Source organism: Diabrotica undecimpunctata, chromosome 5 (genome assembly GCF_040954645.1).
Source record: "Diabrotica undecimpunctata isolate CICGRU chromosome 5, icDiaUnde3, whole genome shotgun sequence".
Taxonomy (NCBI): Eukaryota; Metazoa; Arthropoda; class Insecta; order Coleoptera; family Chrysomelidae; genus Diabrotica; species Diabrotica undecimpunctata.
The window spans coordinates 4,400,187-4,426,908 of record NC_092807.1 but is presented as its reverse complement, the minus strand read 5'-3'; the positions used below and the strand labels follow the sequence as shown (position 1 = coordinate 4,426,908).

The 26,722-nt window shown below is 33.6% G+C and overlaps 1 protein-coding gene across 1 annotated transcript in view; it reads right to left on the bottom strand.

Moving 5' to 3' along the window:
* LOC140441008 (uncharacterized) overlaps positions 1-26,722 on the bottom strand; it is a 46,895-nt gene that overhangs the window by 1,724 nt on the left and 18,449 nt on the right. Inside the window, exons 9-16 of the mRNA XM_072531395.1 lie at positions 20,379-20,680; positions 14,618-14,819; positions 14,009-14,151; positions 12,871-13,025; positions 11,560-12,112; positions 6,824-7,141; positions 2,728-2,854; positions 2,463-2,602 (exon numbers count right to left, since the gene is read on the bottom strand). Coding sequence (XP_072387496.1) covers positions 2,463-2,602; positions 2,728-2,854; positions 6,824-7,141; positions 11,560-12,112; positions 12,871-13,025; positions 14,009-14,151; positions 14,618-14,819; positions 20,379-20,680 — 1,940 coding nt within the window. The remainder of the gene's footprint in view (positions 1-2,462; positions 2,603-2,727; positions 2,855-6,823; positions 7,142-11,559; positions 12,113-12,870; positions 13,026-14,008; positions 14,152-14,617; positions 14,820-20,378; positions 20,681-26,722) is intronic.

Genomic DNA, 26,722 nt, shown 5'->3' with positions numbered 1-26,722 from the left:
TCCTTATTCGAGATATTAGAAGATTTAACGCTAAACGAGCGAAGATCTTTATTTTTTATGCACGATGGAGCTCCACCACACTTTGATAGAAGGTGTCGTAATTGGTTGAGTAATCATTTTTCGAATCGATGGATTGGTAGAGGTGCAGAAGCTCCGATTCATTGGCCTCCTCGGTCATGCGATTTTAACCCTTTGACTACGCAGTTTGGTCGTATATTAAGGAAAAAGTCTATGCTACAGAGGTAAATTCACGCCAAGAATTGGAAGAAAGAATTCAACGTTAATTTAATGACAGCATAGCTGATCCCCTACCGTTTAGAAGGTTAATGGGATCTTTAGAAAAAAGAATAGACTTAGGTATTCGCGAAAACGGGGGGCATTTTGAACACTTACTGTAACTAATTACTATTTAAATGGGAATAAGCCACAATTAAAGGTTAAAATACGTTTATTGACGTTTCAATTTCCACTTCGGAAATCGTTCTCAAAATACAAACATTAGTAAATTAAACAAATTTTGTTTTTTGTTAGTTAGTGAAAAATTCTTCTAATAATTTAATTTTATCTGACTCATCTATATTGACAATTCAGACATACATTATACATTTTAAAGTAGACGACTTTAAAATGATATTGCCAATATTGTTGAGTTGCGTTCCTGGGACGACTTTACTTATAAGATAGTTCATTCGATTACATGAAATCAACTTTAACTTGAGAATATCATGTAATCGAATTAACTATCTTATAAGTAAAGTCGTCCCAGGAACGCAACTCAACAATATTGGCAATATCATTTTAAAGTCGTGTACTTTAAAATGTATAATGTATGTCTGAATTGTCAATATAGATGAGTCTGATAAAATTAAATTATTAGAAGAATTCTTCACTAAGTAACAAAAAACAAAATTTGTTTAATTTACTAATGTTTGTATTTTGAGAACGATTTCCGAAGTGGAAATTGAAACGTCAATAAACGTATTTTAACCTTTAATTGTGGCTTATTCCCATTTAAATAGTAATTAATTTAAAATGCCACAAGAAAATAGCTTCAGAACAATACTTACTGTAACTGAATTTTATTTTATGTTTTAGTCATTAATTTAATTTTCTTTTTGTATTGTTTTGTTTTGTTTAATTACTAACTATTTTATACCAGCATCAATTATTACTTCATAATTTTCAAATCAAAATATTCCGAAAACGGTACACAGTATCGAGTTTTACCAAGAGTACCTTTTTCGTGTAAAATTGAATGATGTTTAAGTTTACTTGAAATTTTGATTAATAATTATACTCTTAAAAAAGTTATATTGACTAATACTTAGTACGATCCGTGTAACAAGCGCCCTCTATGAGAATCAGATATAAAAACAAATTCATAGGATGTATCAGCTTCCAAAACATATTCGTATAAAATTGCATTACAATGTTGCCAGTAGTTTCGGCAAAATCGTAAAAAATGCGTAAAATTTTTTTTTCTTCAACGCCCTGTATCTTGAAAACGGATGGCGTTACAAAAATTTTTTACTAAGCAAAACCCCAATTATTTTTCAGTTTTTTACCTACCCTAGAGACGGGGTTACCTTTTTTTGAAACACCCTGTATGTACGATATTATACAATGATTATACACAGATTTTTACTTCGTTTATTTAAGAAACACGACACAAAGCAGACCTGTCTTGTTTGTGAAACAAAATACAACTGACATTTCTAATTTTGTAAACAATAATGGCGGAAATAGATACTAGTGGTGTTAATTTACAAGTTTTAAAACGGAAAAAAGGTGTTAAATAAGTGTGAAAAGATAAAAAAAGGCAAGAATAGAAGGCCTAGAATATACAGATTATAAAGGGAGGACCGTTTCTAAAAAAGAGTTTGGTACTTCGTGTACGTAAGTTACTCTTATAAAGTTGTGTTTAATATGTCAGGTGACATTTTTATATTTTAGACGCAAAATAAAATGCTTTGAGAAAATTTCCGATGCAGAAAAACAAGAAGTTTTTACTAAATTTTACAGTTTCAAAACTAAAAATGAACAAGACGCCTATTTGCAAGCTTTACTTTACACGGTGCCTATTAAAAGAAAACGCCCGAAAGTATAAGACGAAAATAGAATAAAGGGCCACAATACAGTATACAAATACTCGATATTAAATAGTGAAAGAAAGGTAGAGGTTTGTAAGAAGGCATTCCTATCATTGCATGCTGTAACTAAAGAAAGGGTTTATCGTTTGTATCATCTTTTATCTGCTGGGAAAGATAATATGAGAAAAAAACAAGTTCCAGGAAACTCAAAGCCTGCTAATTTAATCCAACTTATAGTTAACCATATTAATTCGTTTCCGATCAAAAATACCCATTATGCTGGAAACGAAAGACAATACCTTAAGGAACAACTGACCGTATATAAAATGTACACGATGTTTGAAGAACTTCATCCTCAAACTTTATACTTACCATCTCCCTTAGGAGTTCGAAATGGTTCCAGTTAAATTTATCGGCCATATGTGGACAGATCGGCATTTTGGGTACTTTAATCTTCTGATAACAAATATTTGTGTGCATCAAATATTTGTTGGTCAATTGATTAAATGCTCCTGGAAGAAAATACGTCAAACTATGAAAATATATTACTAGTAAGCCAGTAGTAATTGTTATAACCGCTGTAGTGGTTTAATCCACTATATAACGATGAAAGAACAAACAATAAAATGGGTTATACTTTTTTGTCGTTGTGTCCAACTTTTGCCGCATCTCATTTGCATCCACAGCCGGAATATTGGTAGCTTATGAGCATCTGGAAGTTTAGCTAAAGGGTATCCATCCATCGCTAAACCTTCTAGCAGTTTCTGAAATGTATAAGTAAAAAAATGGGTCAAGTTGGTAAGTTAGGTTGTTATTAAACATACAAAGAAGCAGGATCTTGAAAATTTGAATATGAATTTGTTCCTAAAAGAGTGCAGTCTAATGAGAAAAATGAAATATTTCAGAAAAAATCTATCACCAATACTGATGTTACAACTCAAAAGGTCCTAGATCTTTATCGCTATTTATTTTTTATAGTACTTTTGATTCAGTTCAAACACTTGCCAGTTTGTCATATCAATTTTTCTAGCATCCTTATTCACACAATCCTTTTATCTGAGTTTTCTCGTAACTGGCTATTTAAGCAAGTCCTTGGCATGAGGATTGATCTGAGAGGATTATTCTGTTGTGGCCATGTATGTACCCCCTTTTTCCAATTTCATTGGGATTTTACACAACACTAGCTTATGATCGCTTCCTATCTCTGTCGATGTTAGTGCCCTTGCATTCAAAATGTGGGAAAAGAGTAGCTCTCTATTCCAAAGAATACATACCCCAATCAATTTGTGAAGGATCGTCGATTTTACGTAAAAATCCTACACAGCTATTTTAAACTTTAAAGTTGTAAAATGTATATCTATATCAAAATGAAAATAAATAAACAATTTGTAGCGTTATAACTGCTACATTGCCTGCTTTCTTTCTTATGTTAATATATTTCGTTAATTCTATTCCCCAATTTCCATATCTTCTGTCATAATTCATATTCTTCTATATCCTCTATTGTATCTCTTATTTTTCTATATATTTTCTCAGATATAGATTGTATCAGAATTATGTCGTTACTTAATTGATTCATTATTCTCTTTTCATTTTTACTGGTATTTGGTATAAAAACCAGTTGGCGTCCAAATCTATCTTCTTTATATATATATATATATATATATATATATATATATATATATATATATATATATATATATATTTCAGTATCTACATAGTAATTACCATTTGCTTTAAAATATTATATATCCTTACTTTTACTTATTTGCTTTTGATAAATACATAAATAAGAATTGTTTCTCGACTTGCTTGGGTGAATAATGATAAAATTTTGTTAAATTTGATTGGTCACCTATTCATCCCCCAAGCAAGGTCTCTCATTTTGGTTTCACCATTTTCTGAAGCAAGGTGTGTTTTTCTTCATTTTAGTCAACCTCCGGGATACATTTCTCAGATGCGGGTCAAATTCTATTAATATCCAGAAGACCAACCGGCCTGAGAATGGCACTATCATTCCGATAGGAGAGTTGACTCCGGGGCAAGAAAATCCATAGCTAACAACATGGCTTGCTAACAACCATAGCAGAAAAGACCAGGATAAAACCTAGGATTTGGTGACAAACATTTTTCTTTACTATAATGTAACACTGTAGCAAGAAGTCGAATAATTTTTATTCAAATTCAATATCATATTTAAACATGTATTTTTCTGTCATTTTTTTTTAATTTTAATAAACATGTGTTAATTTAACTGTGTATTGTTTCTTCTTTTTACTTGTTTGCATGTGTTGCTCCAGAGTAGGCCATATTCACGTCCTGAGTGAGCTAGCCAGGGAGTGTTTCGTATAACGTCTAATGTAGCAATTTTGCAATTAATACATTAGGGGTTATGACGTTAAAAATTGGTCCCAACGGGAAACGATTTGTCGCTCCAACGTTGTTAGTGATGTTAGTCGGGTTGTAGCAGCAAACTAAGGTTTGCGGTTACAAGTTGACAACAGCAGCTCAACGTTGCTATGTTACAAATTGAGCCTCGAAGGGTTACAAATTGGCACCCAATGAATATTCGTTGGCACGTCATAGATTGACGTCCAATGAATGTTCGTTGGAACGTTACAAATTGGCGCCCAAGGTGGGGCTCAATTTGTAACATCCCAACGTTGACCGAGCTTATTAAAAAAACCTTTATTTTTGCAGCAATTTATAAATTGTAAATAATATATCTGGTTTGAGGCTCTGACGTCTGAGAGTTTGCCGGGATAAGCAATCCACCATTTACTGGCCAGCGGCTTCGGGCAGATGAACTAGTAAGTGGAAGGGCACACTGTTGTCCTAAGATTGAGAAATTGGTCTCGAAGGCGGAAGAACCAAGAAAGTGGTCAACGGCATCAGAATGCAGAAGGCAACGAGAAATCACTGCATTAAAGGTCTCTGACGACATCTCTAGTACAGCTATCATGGCAAATACAACTAAAGTGGAAACAGCTACTAATCATAGAATACAGAAGCCAATATATGACAGGGGAGGTGATCCATCTCTAGATCACAGGGCCTCCCAGGCCGTTACCTTTAAGTTGATTATCAAAATATGTATCTGGAATGTGAAGACAATGTATGAGGCTGGAAAACTTCATAATACCATTCAAGATATGTCCAGACTTGGAGTAGGTATAATGGGCATAAGCGAAATGAGATGGCCAAATAGTAGTACTTGAATTGTTAACAACTATATGGTATACCACTCGAGAAATTATGACGGTCAACATATGTATGGGGTTGGAGTAATCCTCAATTACGTCAATATGGTATAAATGTTATACCTGTTTCTGAAAGATTAATAATAATCCAATTGAATACTACTCCGGTCAAATGTTTTACAACGTATCCCTATGCCCCAACCAGCGATAAACCAGAAGAAGAGTTAGAGCAATTATATGTGACTTAAATGCGAAAATTGGTAAAGGAAAAAGCTGTGAATTAATTGGTGATTTTGGTGTAGGAAAGTTTGGGTTTGGTCTACTAAATACGTAAATACTATTGACAGTTATGAAGACCTCCAGGAATTAATAAATAGAATCACAGAAGTGAGTCAGAGATATGGACTTTCACTGAACATTAAGAAAACCAAATGTATGATGATCTTTAAGAAGGAACAGCAAATTGAAGGAGTCAGTGTGAATGGTCAACCAATAAAGAGTAAAAACATAAACCTACCTTCCTATAAACGTCAATGAAAATTGGGATCATTCCGTACAAATACATTCTAGAATAGAGAAAGCAAGATCTGCATTTCAAAAAATGGCAAAGCTATTCAAATGCCACGATTTGTCAGTGCCCATAAAAATCAGGTTCCTACGATGTTATATCTTTCCTCTACTGTTGGATAAGGGTTGTTCTTCTTCTTCTTGATATGCCTATCCGTTACGAGTGTTAGCGATCATCATGGTAATCTTTCCGTTATCTGCAGCAGCGCGGAAATGCTGCACAGATGTTGTATTGAACCAGATTTCGTGGTTATTTAACCAAGATGTTTTTCTTCTTTCTGGACCTCGTTTTCCAAATATTTTTCCTTGTAGGATGGCTCGAAGGAGAGCATATCTGGATTCATTTCGCATAATATGTCCGAAAAATTCTAACTTTCGAGATTTGATGGTGGTCAGTACCTCTCGGTTCTTATTCATTCTTTTGACGACCTCCTCATTTGTGACTCGGTCAGTCCACGGGATCTTAAGTATTCTCCGATATGGCCACATCTCAAATGCTTCCAGTTTTCTGTACATATCTTCGTTCAAGGTCCACGATTCAACACCATAAAAAGGACAGAGAAGACGTAGCATCGCAGCATTCTTACTTTTGTATCAAGAAAGAGGTTGTGAATTGATTGTTTGATTATTAATTGTTGTAACGGTACATAGTTTTTACTAACAATCATAATTTTTTATTTATTTTTAATATTAAACTTGAGGCCGTATTCTTGTAAGCTACCTGCAAAGATTGTGTCATCTGCACATCAGAAATTTTTCAGACGTTCTACATTTATTAGTACGCCCTCATCGATGCCTTCCAGGTCTGCTGTAAATATCTCTTGTGTTAAGAAAGTGATTAATCTTTACAAAGAAGAATTAAAAGAAAATAAAATAGCCAAAATTGATTAATACACCGTAAAACAGTGGAAAATTCAAGAGCTAAATATAATCAGAATTGAAATATTTAAAAACTTTAAACTTTACCTTTAAAATCTCCATCTGTTTGCGTTTATTACAAGGTATTTTGTCAAGTATAAGAAATCGTTTGAAATCAGAATCGCCGAATCCGTCTCCACACTGCGTTTCTGTCGCTTTGAATCGTTCATCATCAAAGCAAGTGCATGCGTCATTAGCATCTTCGGTACAATTACAGGGATCATCAAAGCAGGTGCATTTATATGAAGGATCTTCCGTGCAATTACAAGGATCATCGAAGCAGGTGCATTTATGTGAAGGGTCTTCGGTACAACTACAGATATCCTTTTCTTTGACTATTTCATCGGACTTACATACGCATGGATCCTATCGAAATATATTTTAAGTTTGTTTTGAAGATTAGTGTTTGGAAAATTGTTATTACTTCAACTAACAAGAACCATGTGTTCAAGTCGAGCAAAGAGACATGTTGCTCTTTAAGTATTAAATTTTATCCAATGTCATCGACCTAGAGTCACCTTAGAATTTAAATTTGGAACAATGTAAAACCATATATTGATGTCACAGCTACAATTTTAGTGTTAGCTTCAATTACAAAAGAAGGCACTGAAGATGATCTGATCTAGATCGAAAACGTCACGTTATGCTACTGTATAAATTTTGACGACACTTTTTTAAAAGTTTTAATATGTTTTATACCTAAATCCAAATGTGAAGTGTTTTACTTCTGTATCAGCATTTTAAATGTTTAAAATCCAAATAAAAAGATTTGGAGAATTTTAAAGCAGCAATTCAAGGTATAGGGGAGCAGATGGACGTCATTATTAGTAACATTCAAGAAGAAATAAACAGGTCCCAGAGACAAACAGATAATAATAATGATGAACCAATAAAAAAAGGCGCGAATTGAAGAGGACAGGCCCAGCAGAAAACGGGAAGCCTTAGGGATAAGCGATCCAGTTTTGTTACAAATAAAAACAAGGTTTATAGTTCAGGAAATGAAGCTCGAAAAAAGTTAAATCCTCGCAATTTTTTCGTCCTGCATGGATTGAGTTGAAATTTTAACAGAAGGTAGGTAATAGCCTAAGGATCAAAATCTATATCGAACCGAAGTGCGCTGAATGGTTTTAGGGGTGAAAACTACCCCTAATTGTCAAAAATTATAAAATAACATATTAAACCTGAATATGGGTAAGATTTGGTTTGAATTAGTTAATAATGATTATTTTATACTTTTGAATAGAGTTCCATCATATTTCAACCCTTAAAAAGCAACCCTTGTTAGAGATTAATGTAAAAAATTACTAATTCTAAAAAAATGATTTCGCCTTGGATCGATTTGGATAAAAATTTGGATTTAAGCTCAACTCACCCTCTGCTTTATAGTTTATGTCATGCCGATGAACCCTGATTGTTCTTAGGGGTGAAAACTACCCCTAATTTTCAAAAATTGTAAAATAACATTACAAATCTTAAGATGAGTGAAATTTGGTTTGGATTAGTTAAATAGTGATTTTTTTATACTTTAAAATACAATTTCATAAATTTTCAACCCTTAAAAATCAATTGTTATGAGTGCTATAGGTGAAAACAATTTTTTGCCAAAATTTTGCAACTTTTCAACTTTTGAAAATTACCCTTTACAACATTGCAGTTTTTATAAACTAATTTAATAGATATAAATTGAAAAAAGTAGAATTAAATACAAAAAATTTATCAACATAAAAAGGCACTATATATTCTTATACATTTACATAAATAGTTGAAAATATTTACATTTATAGGTAAAACAATTGTAATATTAATTTTATTCGTCATCAATTACATCTTCATCGTGATCTATGTCATCCTCATCTTCTTCAATTATTGGTGGACTATTATTGCACCCTTCACCTGAGCAGCCAGAACAAGTAGAGTTACAGTATAAACCAACTTTTCTGCACCCACATGAAACGCCGCATCCTTTTTTGCATTGGCAAAAAATAATTTTCAAAAGTTCATCGGGTGCAGGTTGTTTGTTCATGCGTACGGGTAATAACAAACCATCTTTGGAATACCATCCCCAATCTGTTGCTCTGATATTTTCATTGCCAAGCCACTGTTGAATTTGGTAATAGCATCTTTTTGAATGCCCATCTAAGGCATCAACAGTGGGCAGAAGGGATGATAGCTTAACCGCACAGTTTTTCGTTGTAGCTTTGATGAACTGTTCGTACCGCATCTGCTCGAGAAAAGCTTCCAAATCTTTTATTTTTTTTAACTTGGTAAGCTGCGTGTCTTTAACAGTTCCGTACAATATTATTGCACAGTATCTGCCAGCATCTAAAATATCTTTAAGCTTAGCAGTACTACTGTAAAAAATTTCGGCATGTTCCCTCATGTCCGGTCTTTTTTGAAGAATATCAAAATTTTTTTTACCTTTATTGTAAAAAGCAGATACAGTATCACAGCCAGTAAAAGCATGGGAAAAAGCTATTAATTTTGAACTATCTGGGTACCCTATTTCAAAACTTTTAGATGAATATAATGTAGAAGAAGAATTTTGTTTCCCAAGTTTGAGAAAATAAATATCTTTCTCTATTTTTTTCTAAATTAGCTCTGGCTGTTAAGACAACAAGGATGTCGATATCTTCTGCTACAACGATTTTTTGTAAATCTGACCTATCCTGAATAGCCAATTCAACGACTAGCCCGTCAGCTTCACCTTCACTTTGATGGCATTGAATAGATTAATTCTTGAATTCCGCTATAAGTAGTTAATAAAAATTAATTGGTTTTTTTAACGTATTTCCTTCATTTTTAACGATAGAGTGTTTCTTCAAAAACGATTTTGTAGAGGTTTTTAAGAGCTACAAGGATCTGTGGATTAAATCTTTTTGGAACCCTTGGTTTTTAAATGGGGTGAGTTTAAAGGGCTCGAAAAAGATGGTGCTTGATCGTAAATCGATGCTTTAAACAGCTATATCTCGCCAAATATTTATTGTACAACAAATCTAAATAAAGGAAAATTTTAGTCATTAAAAAAGCTACAATTTAGTACATTTTAATTTTTTTCATATATTCAGTATTTTCGGGGATATTTAAAAAAAGAAGGGTAAAAAATATGAAATTGTAAATCGTTTCTCGCTTTAAGCTGTACTTTTTCTAAAACTAAGCATTTTAAATGGGTCAAACTTCTTGGACGTATTAACAATACATGTACAAAGAGAATTGCAGAAGGGTGAAGATCGATTTTAATTATGGGGCTAGTTAGGGGGTTGTTTTCATCTATTTTTTCGTAAAAAAATGAGGTATTGACCTTATTTTCATCATAACTCACTCAATTTTTGAGCTATAGTCTTTTTTTTTTCATGATAGGTCTATTTATGCTCTTTAAAAAAGGTTCTATGAGTTTTCTTCCAAAAATGCATTTTTTTCCGATATTTGACTTTGAATCTTTCAAATTTGGCATTTGAAGAAAACCGCTGAACATTGATAGGCCGTATTTCGGTTCCTATTATATCGCAAAACATTTTAAAAAATGAATTGTATTTGTCTTTTTAAAAGATACAAATTTGTTCTCTACAATTTTTTTGATAAAATGCACCATTTTCGAGTTATTCGCGAAAAATCGATTAAAAACGTCGATTTTTTCGTCTAAAAGTTGTTACTTTCAATCGCGAATAACTTGAAAAATATCAGTTTTACAAAAAAAAATGTATAGAACATTTTTTGTTTAGAATCACTTTTTTAATCGAAACCTGTGGTTAAAACGTATAAAAAAATTTCACCCCCGAGATGGGGTGGCAACCACCCCCAAGGCTTTGGCGCACTTTGGTTCGATATAGATTTTGATCCTTATTACCTACCTTCTGTTAAAATTTCAAGTCAATCCACGCAGGACGAAAAAATTGCGAGGTGAAATGCTTCATTTCCTGGACTATTACCTTCTCCGAACATTTAGTTGCTTCTAATTTATTTATGTCGTAGAAGTTTTCTGCTTATCAGCATTAGTTCCCCGAATCATTTCTTTGAAACATGCAGACAATTTTTATTTTTAAACAAAACTTGGCTTAAAACTGAATTATAAGTACTGTATCAGCGAGACGAATTAAGTAATACCTCTGGGTACATTACCTACATTTGAAGAAACTACATATTAAACTTTTAAGTATATTAATTACGATTCCATTGTCAACATCTGAAGCAGAACGATGTTTCTGATGCTAAAACGAATTAAAACTTTCCTTAGAAATACCATGAAGGAAGAACGACTTAGTGCTTTAAGTATTCTATCTTCAGAAAAACATTTTGTAAATGGCATTGAAAATTTTAATAATAAAGTGATTGAAAACTTTGCAACCAAAAAATGAAGAAGGAAGGGCTTCATATACCAAAAACTTTAAAAGTGATTGTGTGATCAGTGAAAGTGAATCAGTGATAATATACTCTGTTTGATAATTAGTAACAGGACAGTTTTATAACACAGCTCATTTGCATTTTATGTTCTATTAGAAGTTTGTTGGGGTGGTCATATTATTTTTATAAATTCTTCTACTAAACTGAGACAAAAAAGTATCGATATTTAGAATTTTTGTTCTTTAATGAGTCCTCTATAAAGACCATTGAAATATTCTGTCATAAGACTTGTTTATCACAAGCACACATCGTTTCGTGCGTTGTCATTTTATCCATAGAGTAAAAGTCCCAGTACTCGTGTATTAACAGCAGATCATCTAGCGTACTGTCAAGCATTAAAAAATACAATATAACTAAACTTTTGGGAAAAATTTTATTATACTTACTTCGACCGGTGCTCTACACAAATCTTTGCGGCATTCACATTTGGCTCTTATTGTCTCTTCTGAAGATGCACAATCACATTGATCTATCGTAGAATCCATTGTTACACATTTTCCACATTCAGAACACTTATAATTAGGTGGCTGAAATGGACACACTTTCTGACTATGAGAACGATCGCATTGTTCTCTTTTACCTTCCTTTCGGCATTCACATTCGTCTTGTATTGTCTCTTTTGAAGATCGACAGTTGCAGTTGTCGATTACAGAATCTGAAGCCACACATTTTTTACATTCAGAACAAATTTTGTAATTAGGCGGCTGAAACGGGCACACCTCTTGGCTAGGAGGCGAATTGTTTTGTTCTCTACATTTATCTTCTTTTCGGCAATCGCATTGATTGGTTATATAATCTAAGGCCACACATTTCCCACATTCGGAACATATTTTGTAATTAGATGAGTTAAGTGTGCAAACTTCTTGACAAAGTAAAGCACCGTTTTGTTCTTCAGTTTTACTATAAGGGCATTCTTGTTTTGGTTGTGAGCCATCTACCCTGTAATGATAATTGCGAGTGAAATTTTTAAATAAATTTATGAACTCTTTTTTTACTTAATTTTTGTTGGTACAGAAACGAATGGGAGCCATAAACCAAGAAGCCATAGAAATCGAAAAACGAATTATCTCAATAAAAAAGATGTCGACATCCGGTGTTTAACATAAAACATCGTCCGCTCGGAAGTTACAAAAGAAAGACGAATAACAAGAGAAGAAACAAGTTTAGGTGTGGCACCAATTGATGCCAAAAGGAGGGAGCATAAATTAATATGGTTCCTGGGGGGAGTAGGGGAGGAACACCAACGAAAACTTGGTAAAGACACTTAAACAGAACATGTCTGTGAGGAAATTATAGTTGGTATGGCCCAAGATAGATATTGATGGAGAAATGTTGGGATAAAAGCAAAGAGAACGAGGAATTTGTTATCTCCAACATTGTATCTGTCACTCAGTTTTTTTCTAATAGGAACAATAGTAGCAAAATAGAAATTTGCTGGACATACCGTGAACCCAAATATCCCAAGATAGAGAAATATATCTTTCTCTCTTAAATCCCGGACAATGTTTGTATTTTCACTTGGAAATTTTAAACAAAACTCTTTCATATACACATATTATATGAAATTTTAATCAAATTCTAACAAAACTTTTAATATTGATTAAAATTAGCTTCAGAACAACTTTAATAATGAAATCAGTACTATGAAAAGAATCAAAAAACAACACGAATCTAGCTGACTAAAAAAAATGAATTACCTTTCATCCTCTTGTGGACAATGAGTTAAAGCTGGTTCGACAGTAGGTTCGTGTTGAAGGTCTAGATCTAGGTCTAGGTCTTCGTATTCGTATGGTTTTTCTAATTCGTATTCTTCTAGCTCTCTTTGAGTAATATTTATATACTCGTAGAAAGTCTTAAAACAAAGTAGAGTATTATTTTTGAATAAAAATAAACATTTTAAACAAAAAATATATACAGTGTGTCCAATTAAGTCCTCAACATATGGAAAACTTTTATTTTTGGTTTTATGAAAAAGTTATTCTTTTCTGCATGTTCTAAAACCTAAACTACAATCATCAAATATTAATTTTTTTAGTAATATACGAGGTTTGTCAAAAAATATGAACATAAAATTCCTATTTTTTGACAAACCGCGATTATGACGTTGTTCCGTGGTTGTGTGGATGCGTTTGATAAACTTATTTACCACGGAAACAAAAAATAAAATTGAATAAAACGTAAAAAAAACTGTTAATATTTATTTCGTAAAACGTAATTAATTCTCGAAGGGATTGTATGTATCGCGGACCGATCCAAATTGTGTCTCAATGATTACTAAAAACTAAAACTCAACACAGAACACGCGTTCTTTGTTTTTAAAAGCCAGGCCATAAACTTTTATTATAGGGCTGGTCGTTATATTAATTTCGTTTCCCATAGATGCAACGCACTCAAAATGTATAATTAAAGTGTCGAGCATATCTAATATCTGTAGTAAATAAACATATTGAAAAAACACATTTCTATTTCTTATGTATATAAACTATTTGCGAAAATGTAAATTTTAATATTATGAGATTGTTTTATTTAATTTTTGAATACAAAAATTTACTTCGTAATTAGCTTATCGCCATAACTTTAATATATGATGTTTGTATTTTAGGTTTTAAATCATTCCAAACTTTTTATAAAGAATATTTTTTTTACCAAACTAAAAATTAAAAAAAAATCAGACTCAATTGGACCATATGGGAAGCTTTTTCATTTTTCCTGGATAGCATTGCCATAAATCCTTCTAATCGACTTTCTATTTTTAATATCAGGATAAATATGCATTGCGTCACGAGTACAGTTTGATACAAAAACTGTGAAAAAACTAAAATGAATAAAACTTACATCAAAACACCACATATGCTCCTGTTTGTAGGTCCTATACATAGTTAAGCAAGGGCAAGGTTTTGTATGTACAGCATGACTTATCGTAAAATAGTTTTTGTCTTCTTTAGCTGTTACACCAGTTATAGCGTACTTAATTCGGCCTACAATTCAAAATGAACAATTGATAAAAAATAAATTAATTCTGAAGCTTTTGGAACAAATTATATTTACATAAAATTGTTAAAGACAACTGTAGAAGATCGAATTCTTCTGTATTAGTGAATCTATCTATAGCAGAAGCCACAGTTAGAATACAGTGTTGATCTTACGGCGCGCAGCGATGCCACTCATATCGGCACAGTGGTAGGTGTGTGGTAGTTTGGCGATAGACAGAGAAATCAGGACCGTACGCACTTCGTTTCAAACTGAAACTAATTTAACTGAAATTCTGAAACTGAATTTTGAAATAAGGACTTTTATTGAGGAGAAAGTTTACATTTTTAGTTTATTAGCTGTTAAATTTTATAAATAAACACTAGAGAAAACGTGATATTCGATAAAAAAAAAGGAGTAACCCGTTACTAATCGTTTAATTATATAAATAACAAATTTTATTTTTAACTGTACCTGTATGGGGTTTCTCGGGCATTCGCCTCTTAGCTTCCTCTTCTTCTTTCAGATGATCTGTAATACAAGTACACGAAATTTCTTTTTGGACACCTTGGTTGAAGTAAACTGGGCCATATTTAGTTGTTGCAACACCTCCAATGCAATATTTATCGTCATGGTACTTCATTTGGAGTCTGGCTTTGACTCTTTGTCTATACTCCTGGAAAGTAAGTAAATAATACTTGGATTTATGCCAAAAAATATTCAAACAATATCAAAATGATAAAAAGGAAGGAGAAAAAAATTGTATTAAATGACTAAATCACCGGAATTGTCTCGAATATTATTGAATAGCTGTGTAAAGACCGGTTGTTGTTATGGGGAGTTAGTATAAGCTGTATTTTTATAGAATATGATAGGACGTTGTTCTGAAGCTATTTTCTCGTAGCATTTTAATATTATTTAAACTTTGGAGATCGTTCTTAAAATACAAATTAAACAGTATCTAAAGATAAAATTGACATATTGATCAGAAACCTCCAAAAGAAAAACTGAACGTAATGTGAAGCCGGTCCTGACGAGGCGAATATCTGTTTGGCGTTCGACGAACCATCATTCATCGAAGCACCTTCGAATATGCGGCGGCAGCTTGGATTCGAGAGGCCAATGGAATAGATCGACACATTTTTACGGAGATCCAGAACCGGTTCACAAAATATACAAATACTAAACGAATTTAGATTTAGTCTGACTCTGAAATAATAAATATTGCATCTTTAAGTCGGAATAATAAAGTGTATTAGTGTTAATAGAGATAATTAGGGGTAGCGGGTAGACACTTTTCTACGATCCCGGTAGAGAATATGCCTACTTCAGGGAAGCGACCATACCCACACGAGACATGCTTTGCTCTCAATCCCCTACTGAGAGAAATCATGTCCGTCTCTTTGTCCTTCCAAAATCTAGTTATTTATTTTCTAGCCTTCCCTGGTAAAGGGGTCAGAATCAGCTCAAGGCGCAGAGGAAATAATCCTGAACCGGCTTGAAACTGGAATACTACAAGCATGACTGACGGAGTTTGAATAGTTGTGGTACCTACTGAGATGGGGAAGGCAACGGAAAAACCAACCCATTATATTTCCCACAAATCTAAATGGCAGACGGAAACAAGAAAATGGCCCTTAGTCCGGAACACCCCTTAAATGGCAAATATATGACAGGATGCATTGACACATGGAACGTACGCAACTTATTCATGTCTGGGAAACTTGCAAACACTGAAGCCGAGATGAGAAGAATAAAAATAGACATCTTGGAGATGAGTGAAGTAAGATGGCCTGGTTAGGAAAACAAAAAACAAAAGATGGATATATCTATTGGTCAGGAGGAACCAGCATAAACAATATCAGGTATGCTGATGATACCGTTCTAATAGCAAGCAACGCACAAGAACTACAAAATATAATAAATGTGATAGTTCGTCATAGCTAAATGTTCAGTTTACATCTAAATGTGTCAAAAACTAAAATTCTAACATTTTTAAAGATACAAACAAACGTACATTTGTACGCCAAGGGACAAATAATAGAACAGATAAGTTACATAAAATATTTGGGGGCAAATATCAACAGCCAGTATAACCCAAAAAAAGAAATCTTGTTAAGAATCGAACAAGCGAGAAAAACACTCATGAAAATGAACACATTTTTTACAAGATCAGACCTTAGTCTAGAGCTCAGAATTCGAATGATCAAATGTTACGTTTTCTCTGTTTTGCTGTATGGCCGTGAAAGTTTGACAATCGACTCTGAAACAGAAAAAAGAATAGATGCATTTGAAATGTAAAGTAAAGTGCCATAATATCGGATATTTGCCTATTATCGGCTAGTAGAAAATGTCGGTGAAATGCAATTCGGATTCCGCAATTCTATGGGTACACGTGAAGCACTTTTCACCTTACAAGTCCTACTTCAGAGATGCCGCGATGTCAGTTGTGATGTTATTTGTTTTATTGACTACGCCAAGGCATTTGACCGTTGTCAGCACCAGAAGATGGTCACCGCACTACAAAGAGTAGGATTGGATGAGAAGGACATTCGGATCATCATGAATTTATACTGGAACCAGCGTGCTCAAGTCAAGGTCGAAGACCAGCTGACCGACCAAGTGAAGATCATGCGAGGAGTAAGGCAAGGATGTGTGCTATCGCCGACTCTTTTCAATATATACTCTGAGGAGATTTTTAATGAAGCCCTCACAAACCTAGACATGGGAATCCGAGTGAACGGTGAATACATCAATAATATCCGCTACGCCGATGACACCGTGTTACTAGCAACCAGCCTAAACGATCTGCAGGCCTTACTAGACCGAGTGCGAACTGTGAGCGTAACATACGGACTGAACCTCAATATTAAGAAAACTAAATTCATGGTTGTCAGCCGTACAAATTTAGATCCCGGGGCACTAATGGCAGGTAGCGAAGAGATCCAGAGAGTCGACAGATTCACTTACCTCGGAACTACCCTCAACGTACAATGGGACTACGCTCAAGAGATTAGATCCAGAATTGAAATGGCACGGTCTACATTTATTAAGTTGAGATCCTTGCTGTGCTGCAGTGATCTCAGTTTGGGAACCAAGATGCGGATAGTGAGGTGCTACGTTCTTCCAGTGTTACTATATGGAGTTGAAGCCTGGACACTGACGCAAGCCACTGAAAAACGAATCGAAGCCTTCGAAATGTGGATATACAGAAGGATACTAAAAATATCTTATGTGGACCATGTCACCAACGTTGAGGTCCTACAGCGCATGACAAAAGAAAAAGAAGTGCTTAATTTAATTAAACAACGTAAGCTTGAGTACCTCGGCCACGTGATGCGGAACGAAGAAAAATATCGAATTCTTCAACTTGTTATACAGGGTAAAGTATTTGGCAGAAGAGGACCGGGACGCCGTCGTATCTCGTGGTTGAAAAATCCGACAATGTTTTGGGATGACCTCAGCGGAGCTGTTTCGCAGAGCAGTCAACAAAACCATGATAGCCTTGATGATCGCCAACATCCGGACCGGATAAGGCACTGAAGAAGAAGATCGGCTAGTTCTGTTTTAAAGAAACCTGTAATCTGATTAACAAGAAACCTGTAATCTTATTAACAAGAAACCTATGTCCAGTTTAGCATGGAGCTAAACCCAGGTCGCCGAATAGTATTTTAGCGTCTCTAGTAAAACATAGAGGGCACTACAGTAAGTTATCCGCATTTTTGCATTACGAGTTTTTACACGTGCTAGTCGTAAACTCAATTTTTACACATTCAGTTAAGTTTTTAAATTTGACTATGTAGTTTAAGTTAGTCTATAATATGTCTACTTTAATTAAGTGCATGTGGACAGTGGATTACTAAGATTTTTTTAATATATAAACATAACCTTCACAACAGGTGATAATTTGCCTAATATCAGATGGTCGCACTGTCTTAATAATATCAGATATCCGATATTAAGACAAAATATTTCTTAATTGTTTTTATATAGAATATCTACTGTCATTTCTACGTAGTTAAGGTCGTGTTAACAATTACATTTTAATGTTTTCGTCGACAAAAAGAAAGAATTATGCTATAATTTTTGCACTATGTTTGCTTATTTTATCTCATTTCTTACGCTTTTTTTTTAATTTCAGAAATAAAATGTCATCGAAATCAACAAAAACGAAAGAAATGGGATAGTAAATCCATGCATGCAGCTGTTACTGCAGTTAAAAACAAAGAAATGGGGTACTTGCGAACTTCAAAAACTTTTATAGTACCCAAGAGCACGTTGGAAGACTACGTAAAAAATAAAATAAAGTCACCTGAAGAACTTATTCAAACCAATATGGGACATCCACCAGTGTTTTCCAAAGAAATTGAAGCGGATTTGGTCGATTATTGCCTAGAAATGGATAGAAGATTTTACGGACTGCGATCTTCTGATATTCGAAGATTAGCCTTTCAAAAAGCTATTCGGAACAATTTACAACATCCGTTTTCAATTAATTAGAAAAAAGGAGGTTACAAATGGTTGCGTTCATTTTTAAAGGGGACTACAGGTTTTATCAACTGGCATAATTAAAGGATTCACAGAAGAAAACGTAAATAATTTTTTTGAAATTTTGGAACCTGCGATGGAGAAGGTGAAATTTAATCCCTGTCGAATCAATAATGTAGATGAGACAGGTATATATAACGTCTGTACAAATCAAAGTATACCAAAATAATCACCTTAAAAGGTAAAAAGCAGGTAACTTCTGCAGAAAGAGGATCACATTTTCACGGTTACATTTTATTAGCCACGTTAAACCAAGTGAAGCTGATCCAGTTGTATTAATATTGGAATGTCACTACTCCCACACGCGGAACATTGACTCGATAAATTTGGCGCTCCAAAACCTTGTGGTTATTCTTAGTCTGCCGCCGCATTCTACTCACAAAAGCAGAAAGCACTGCGCAGCCGGTGGACCCTGCTTTCATGGAGCCTCTTAAAACCTACTACACCACTTCATTTTACAAGTCTAGTATTAAAGAAAGAAACAAATAAAAATAAAGAAAAATCTATTGCTAAGAAGACAATGACAACCAAGGTTAAAAAGAATAGTGCTAAGAAAGAGGAAGCTTTTATCTTAAGTTCATCTGAAGAAGATGAAGAATTCATTTTAGATGATGATTCTGACATGGCGTGTGACATTGGGGAAGAGGAAGCAAAATGTATGTTTTGTACTGGACTCTTCTCTGAAGATACCTCGGGCGAACAATGGATTCAGTGCTAAAAGTGTTTTAAGTAGGCTCACACCGACTGCACCAATGTAGACAAAAAAGAAACATATATTTGTAATTTCTGCCTCCATGGCTAATTTTATCCCGTTATCCTATTATCCGGTATTAGGAACATTTTTTTCTGTCAGTCTTAATTTACCGTTTTTTATAAAAATTTAAATTTTATTTTTTACTTCGTAAAAATGATTTATTTTTGTTCAATAAATGATTATCTATAGTCTATTACTTGTTTTGCTCTAAAATATTCATAAATTAATTGATGTATTAAAACTAATATTAGGGTTCAAAAAAAAGTATCCGATATTAGGGCACTTTACTCTATATATACAGACATATGCTGAGAATTCCATGGATACAAAAAGTTACCAATGGTGAGGTACATGAGTAAATAAAAAGAATGACTCAGCATAATCAAAGAGAGCAAAATACAATACTTGGGTCATGTGTTGAGAGGTGAAAAATATGAATCCAAATCATAAGTTCAGGGCAAAAGATCAGTTGGAAGACGCCAGAACTCGTGGCTGAAAGTCCTGAGATGATGGTTTGACCGCTCTTCCATAGAAATATTTCGTGCAGCAGTTTTCAAAGCTACAATTGCCATTTGGATCGCCAACCTTCGAAAGGAGAGAAATAGGGATAGTATAAATAAATTAAAATAAATGTAAATAAAGATTAAATAAACTATGTGTAGAACATTTTAATAACAAATTAAAAGACCGTAAATAAAAATAAAATCACGTTACAGTAAGAAGAAGAAGAACAGGGCAGTTAAATCAAAATTTTATTTTTATTGATTTTTATTCAGTGCAGTTGTTTCAGTTATTTTACAAGGATGTACGATGAATGAAACACTTTTTATGCAATTAATAAAAGTGCAAAAACTGCATTGATGTTGATATTTAATTATAGTATCCATTAATAAACTACCTGATTTTATTGATACGTAAAGATTAATAGATTACCTCCATATTTTTAATTTTTTCCATATGTTGATGAAGACAATCGCATTGTTTTTGTTGAACGCCCCCGATGTTTACGACGTTTTCCACGACTCCATCTTGATCTGTATTGGATACACCCGATACGATAAACATCGCTTCTTTGCGCCTTTTATCTTCTAAACATTGTGGACACGTACACTGTTTCGTAGTAAAATCTTCAAAAGCTTTCTTACATGTACAATCCGCTATTTCCCAAGGCATAGTCTTGTCTATTTCTTCAGGTTCTTCCTTGGATTCTTCTGGCTCATCGTTTTTCTCGAATTCTAGAAAATATACGAATTTAAGTTGTTATAATGAAATTGTACATATGAAATTGTACATATGTTTGATTACTGAAACTACATGTTGAATCTTAGCAACATATGTTTTCAGTTTGTGGAAAATTTTGTTTTTGGAAGTTGGCACACCTGTTGAAAAATGAAAAAACAACACGTTTTCCAGCTGTTAATAGGTTATAGCCTATTAACAACTGGTTAATATGTCATAACCTACTAATAGCCAGGATAGTAAGTTAGTTTCTTATTACTTATGTTGCATGGTACAATGAATACACAAGGTATGATACATAATGTTCCAAAATCGGTTCGCTTTCGCGCATGACGTAGTCAAGAACGCTTATTCCCGCAACATTTGAATGTAGTTGTATAGGAAAGATTTTAATTTTAAGTTTTTTTATATAATTTGGCTAATTTAATTATAGTAATTATAAAGAGATGATAAAATTATGTTATTATAATATTTAATCATAAATAAAATTTTGAACTTAATTTAAGTTTATTGATTTTTGGTACAGTTATTTTGTTAACATAGATATCCTTTAAAAAACAAGTTTTAATTATCTTTTATTACACGTAGGTGCAGGTTAAATTACTTATACTCCAGAGTTCGATATTTCAGATGTTCAACACAAAATCAAAATAAATAATGATAAAGTCAACTTTATTTATATCGAATGAGCTAGCTGGCCATCGCATATGAGTGTAGTGAGGTCACACAATATTGCATATTTTAAATGACATCTTTTGTAATATTCACACATAAAATTATTTTGGTATTGTTTATAATAATGATAACATTATATATTTTAATAATGATAACATGATTTAACAAAGAAAAATATGTTATTTTGGAAGATGCTAAATTGATTTCCTCCGAAACAGTTCTTATTGCAAATTGCATAGCAGGCTGAGGCTAGTTTCTTACTTAACAAATCGATATGAAAGAACCATTTAAGGTTTCATGACTAATAATTAATAAAAGTAATGATTTAGACTTACGTCGTTGACCTAGAAGTAGTAAGAAGCTGCTCAACATACTTTTTGAACTCTTTGTGTTCGGCTCTTTGTACGCGTTTCTTTTGGTTGGTTAAAAGGGTAGCTGATTTTGATTTAGGCAAATAAAGACTAGGTACTGCCTCAGGTTTGAGTTTTAGACCCTTTTTAGAAACGTAATTTAAAAGTTCCTGTTGTAGATTTCTTTGGTAATCTTCAGTTTAAAAATGTTTAGAACAAATTCTTGCAGTATTACGATTACAATTATCCTATCTACAACAAGATATAATCCACAGTTTTCTGGTCACACTATCTTTAGGAAATGTATGAAACCTAAAGATTTTATCTTCATTGTCACTATTGCAACAAGCAATTGCACAGCGCACTTTGAAAAAGGTACAAAACCAGATATACAATGGCAAATAAAATCTTTCAGTTTTACAAAAAAAATACTATACAGTATAAATAAACAGTAACTAAACACCACAAGTTAAGTACACACAAGTCTCAGACACAGGTGCGCCTTACTGGTAATTTTTTACGCGCTCTTCTGGGATACGGCCGCCGGTTAAATTTTACCCATTAAATTTTTTAAGCCCTTGCGAAGTGGATATTTGACACATATGTAAGCATATATCTAAATTATTTTTCTATTATAAAATAGATGACTCAGTCAGTATTGAGTTACTTTAAAATATATTTATTATCTCATAACTTGCAATTTGCAATAGTCACCATTGATAACCGATATTATTGTTGAACTTTTGTGTTTATACAAGCCTTCTGTCTTGCCGGTGTAAAGTCGTCTGAAGTCGATATTTATTGTGTTTTGCGTTTGAACTAATTTGTGTCTTATTTTCATATTATTATATTGTTTGATAAGTAAATTTTGCATATAATAATCGGTAGGTTATAGTAATGTGTATATTTTTTATTTTACTAAATTTCATTATAACTCATCTAAAATACCATATTGAATTGTAAAACAGATTTTTCTTTATTGTAATTTATTTTGTTTTTATTTCAGTAAAACTGCTAGGAAGTGAGTGACAGTGAATCAAAATAAGCAAATCTACTACTATTTACCTATTCACAGTATTTCCTCTGCAGAAAATGTTTAAATTTCAACGGATTTGCATACAAAAAGAGTGCTTATATTATTAGTATATGCATGAAAACAAAAATAAATATTTCGCCTGAATCTCTACGAAAAGTAAAGGTTTTACGCTACTTAAAATATATTTTTTATTCAATTATAACCAAAACAATACATTTAAAAAAAAATTAGATCATTTTTTGACCATAATTTCAAAATTAATGTGTACGTTAAGCTGTAATAATGGGTTCGAGGTGGTTCGAGCGGTCTTGACTACGTCACACTCCTGGGCCAGCTGTCAAATGTCATGCGCAATATCATACCCTGTGTATTCATTCGGTGATTGTACCATGCTTATGTTGTATTAGTGCAACAAAATTTTTTGTTAATGTTAGTTTTTATGTAGTTTAAAGTGTGAAGTATGTCAATTCAGTGAATAATTCCTATTATACATATGATGACGCAGATTTTGGGGGAAAAGATAAACCGCACAGGTTTAGTCATGTAGAACTGAGCGTTCTCATTCGAGATCTTGACTTGTTACCGGAGAAGATAAAGCTTTTGGAAATCAGGCTTCTATAACGGACTCTTTTCCAACCTGACGTCAAGGATCTACTGCTTTTTGAGAAAATATTTTTGTATGGACATAAATTCGTCAACTTATGAAGGATTCAAACAAAAACAAACTTACAAATCTCTCAAGTGAGTTATTCGTGAATTTTTATTTTAGTGAAAGGATTATTGCACAGTACTATTTCACTGTATGGCACCATATACGAACGGATAGTAGGAAAATACCAGGCTGGTTTCAGAGGACGTATGTCACAAATCACAACCACTGGTTCAATATATGTATAATAAATCAGTGCGAATCCTGGCCTATGCTATCATCAGCTGTACGAGAGGTGTATGTAGTATTGAAAGAATCAGCTACAAAAATGGGTTTAATAATAAACACCAACAAAACGAAGTATATGAAAATAAGCACGCAACCACAAATCCTTCGACCACTTGTTATAGAAAACAAAGTCATCGAAGCAGTGAACGAATTTGAATACCTGGGAGCGCTCCTTAATACTGAAAATAATACTACCGCAGAATTTGCGTGGCCGACAGATGCTATTTTGGGCTCAATCTCCTCCTTAAATCCACAATTATATTGAGAAATAGAAAAATAAAACTCTGCAAAACAATAATACGTTAGTCCTAACATATGGTTCAGAGACCTGAACTCTAACAAAAAATAATGAAAACATGTTAGGATGTTTCGAAAGAAAGGTGAATCTATGGGACAGTGAATGATAATGGAGTGTGGAGAAGACGATACAACTTCGAAATTTATAGAATATACCATATAACTTTATAGAATATAACTAATAAGCTCACAGACTGGGAAAGTCTTAAAGTAACTCTTGAAGAAAAGATCATTTTAGCCGTGCCACTAAAGACAATTGAACAGATAGATCAAGAATTAGATTTATTTGTCAAAGATATTCAAGATTCAGCATGGGATTGCACTCCCATACTGAAAACAAAAGTTAAAGGGAATAACTACCCTAAAGAAATTCGTGAATTAATAAAAGAAAAAATAAAACTGGAAGACGGTAGTTGGGCCAGAAATAATCAGCAGAAGGCAGAGAGATTTGCCATTCATCTAGAGAACACATTTAAGTTGCAAGATGACCAAGACGATGACCAGGATTGGCCTGAACCAAAGCAAATAGATGAGAATATCAAGCCAACTTCCCCAAAAGAAGTAGCTGAGTTAATTAAAGAACAAATCGACCCAAATAAAGCACCAGGTTATGACCTCATTACCGGAAGACTGCTAAAAAATCTACCAAGAAAAGCTATCGTAAAATTAACAAATTTAATAAATGCTGCCTTTAGACTACAGTATGTTCCAGATTTATGGAAGATAGCTGAGGTGATCATGATACCAAAGCCTGGGAAACCCCCCAATGAGGTAACATCATATAGACCAATATCACTCCTACCTGTGATGTCCAAGGTGTTTGAAAAACTCTTCCTGCGAAGAATCCTACCAATAATTGAAGAAAAGAAAATAATTCCAGATCATCAATTTGGATTTAGAAATAAGCATTCGACAATTGACCAGGTGCATAGAATAACTGCTATAATTGAAAGATCATTAGAGAAAAGAAAAGTCTGTTCTGCAACCTTCCTAGATGTGGCACAGATGTGGCTTCCTAGATGGTTTGATAAAGTCTGGCATAAGGGTTTGATACATAAACTTAAATCATTCATGCCTAAACAATATTCAAATATATTACAATCATATCTAGCGAACAGACATTTTAGAGTTAAACAAGAAGATGCATACACTGATCTCAAGGATATTGAAGCAGGTGTTCCACAAGGGAGTGTATTGGGTCCAGTCCTATATCTAATATACACGTGTGATATACCTGAACTAGAAGACGACACCATAGCTAGCTTCGCAGATTACACTGCTGTCTTAGCGGTAAGTGACACCGTCGAAGAAGCTACAGAAAAACTACAAAATTCAATAAACAAAATCCATGAATGGACCAAAAAATGGAAAATTAAACTGAATGAGAATAAATCAGTCCATATAAATTTTACCAATAAGAGAATTAATAATATTCCTATTAGAATAAATGATGTCCAAGTGCCTATTGCAACATCAGCAAAGTACTTGGGGATCACTCTTGATGCGAAACTTCGCTGGAAAGCTCACGTGAAGAAGAAAAGAGAAGAACTAGGCATCCGCTACAAGAAAATGTATTGGTTAATGGGAAGACATTCCTCTCTATCCATAAATAATAAACTCCTAATCTATAAACAAATACTGAGACCAGTATGGACCTATGGCTGCCAACTCTGGGGCTGTGCCAAGCCTAGTAACATCAAAATAATCCAGACATTCCAGAATAAAGTACTGAGGAACATCGTAGATGCGCCTTGGTACGTTAGGAACAACGACCTTCACCGGGACCTCAAGATGGAAGACGTCAATCAGATAATTGCAGGGAGCCATGAACAACGACTCCATCATCATGTAAACGTCGAGGCTATCCAGCTCCTCGACAATACGAACCTAGAAAGAAGGCTCAAAAGAACAAAGCCTTTTGAACTGATATAATAAGTGAGTGAAAAGCAGAGTAAAGTGTTGTGCGAGTATGCATGCTAAATTTAATGCTAGTTATTAGAAATAACAGGAAAGACACTAGTGAGTAGACACCTAATTTTAAGATTTCATTAGTAATTTAAGTTAGAAACAAATTGATAATTGGTCTTACTGACCAGATTTTAATGTAAGTACACTTCTGTGTCTTTAGTAAAAAAAAAAATAGAATATACCAGGAACTTGATATCGTAAAACATATTAAGATAGGACGTCTGAGGTGGATAGGGCGTGTAATGCGGGTGGAACAAAATGACCTAGCTAGAAAAACGCTCCTTGATAGACCCATTGGTCAGAGGAGAAGAGGAAAACCCAGAACAAGGTTCCTTTATAACATCGATGAAGACATTAGAAATATAGGAATACGTGCTTGGCGGAGAAAGGCGATGGATAGGGACGAGTGGAGAGAAATTCTTGATGAGGCTAGGACCCTCGCAGGGTCGTAAAGCCAGAATAATGATGGAAGGATTATTGGATAATTTTTTCGACTTTTTCGTGTAAGTTGGTGAGCTGTGAGGGGTGAGCATGGTGAAAGATTCGGTCAGAACATTTTCGTAATCGAAAAATAGTACCAAGGTCGTTGGAATGAAACTGCGTTTGCAGATCACTGCTGCTTTGTAATAACTGCTGGTTACTGCTGCTTTGTAATAACTGCTGGTTTGTACGTAAAGATGCCACAGAACTCACTTAAAAGAGAAAGCTAAAATGTGACGATCAAACGAGGCCAATAAATGATTTTCTTCAATGTTAGTAACCTCTAAAGTATGCT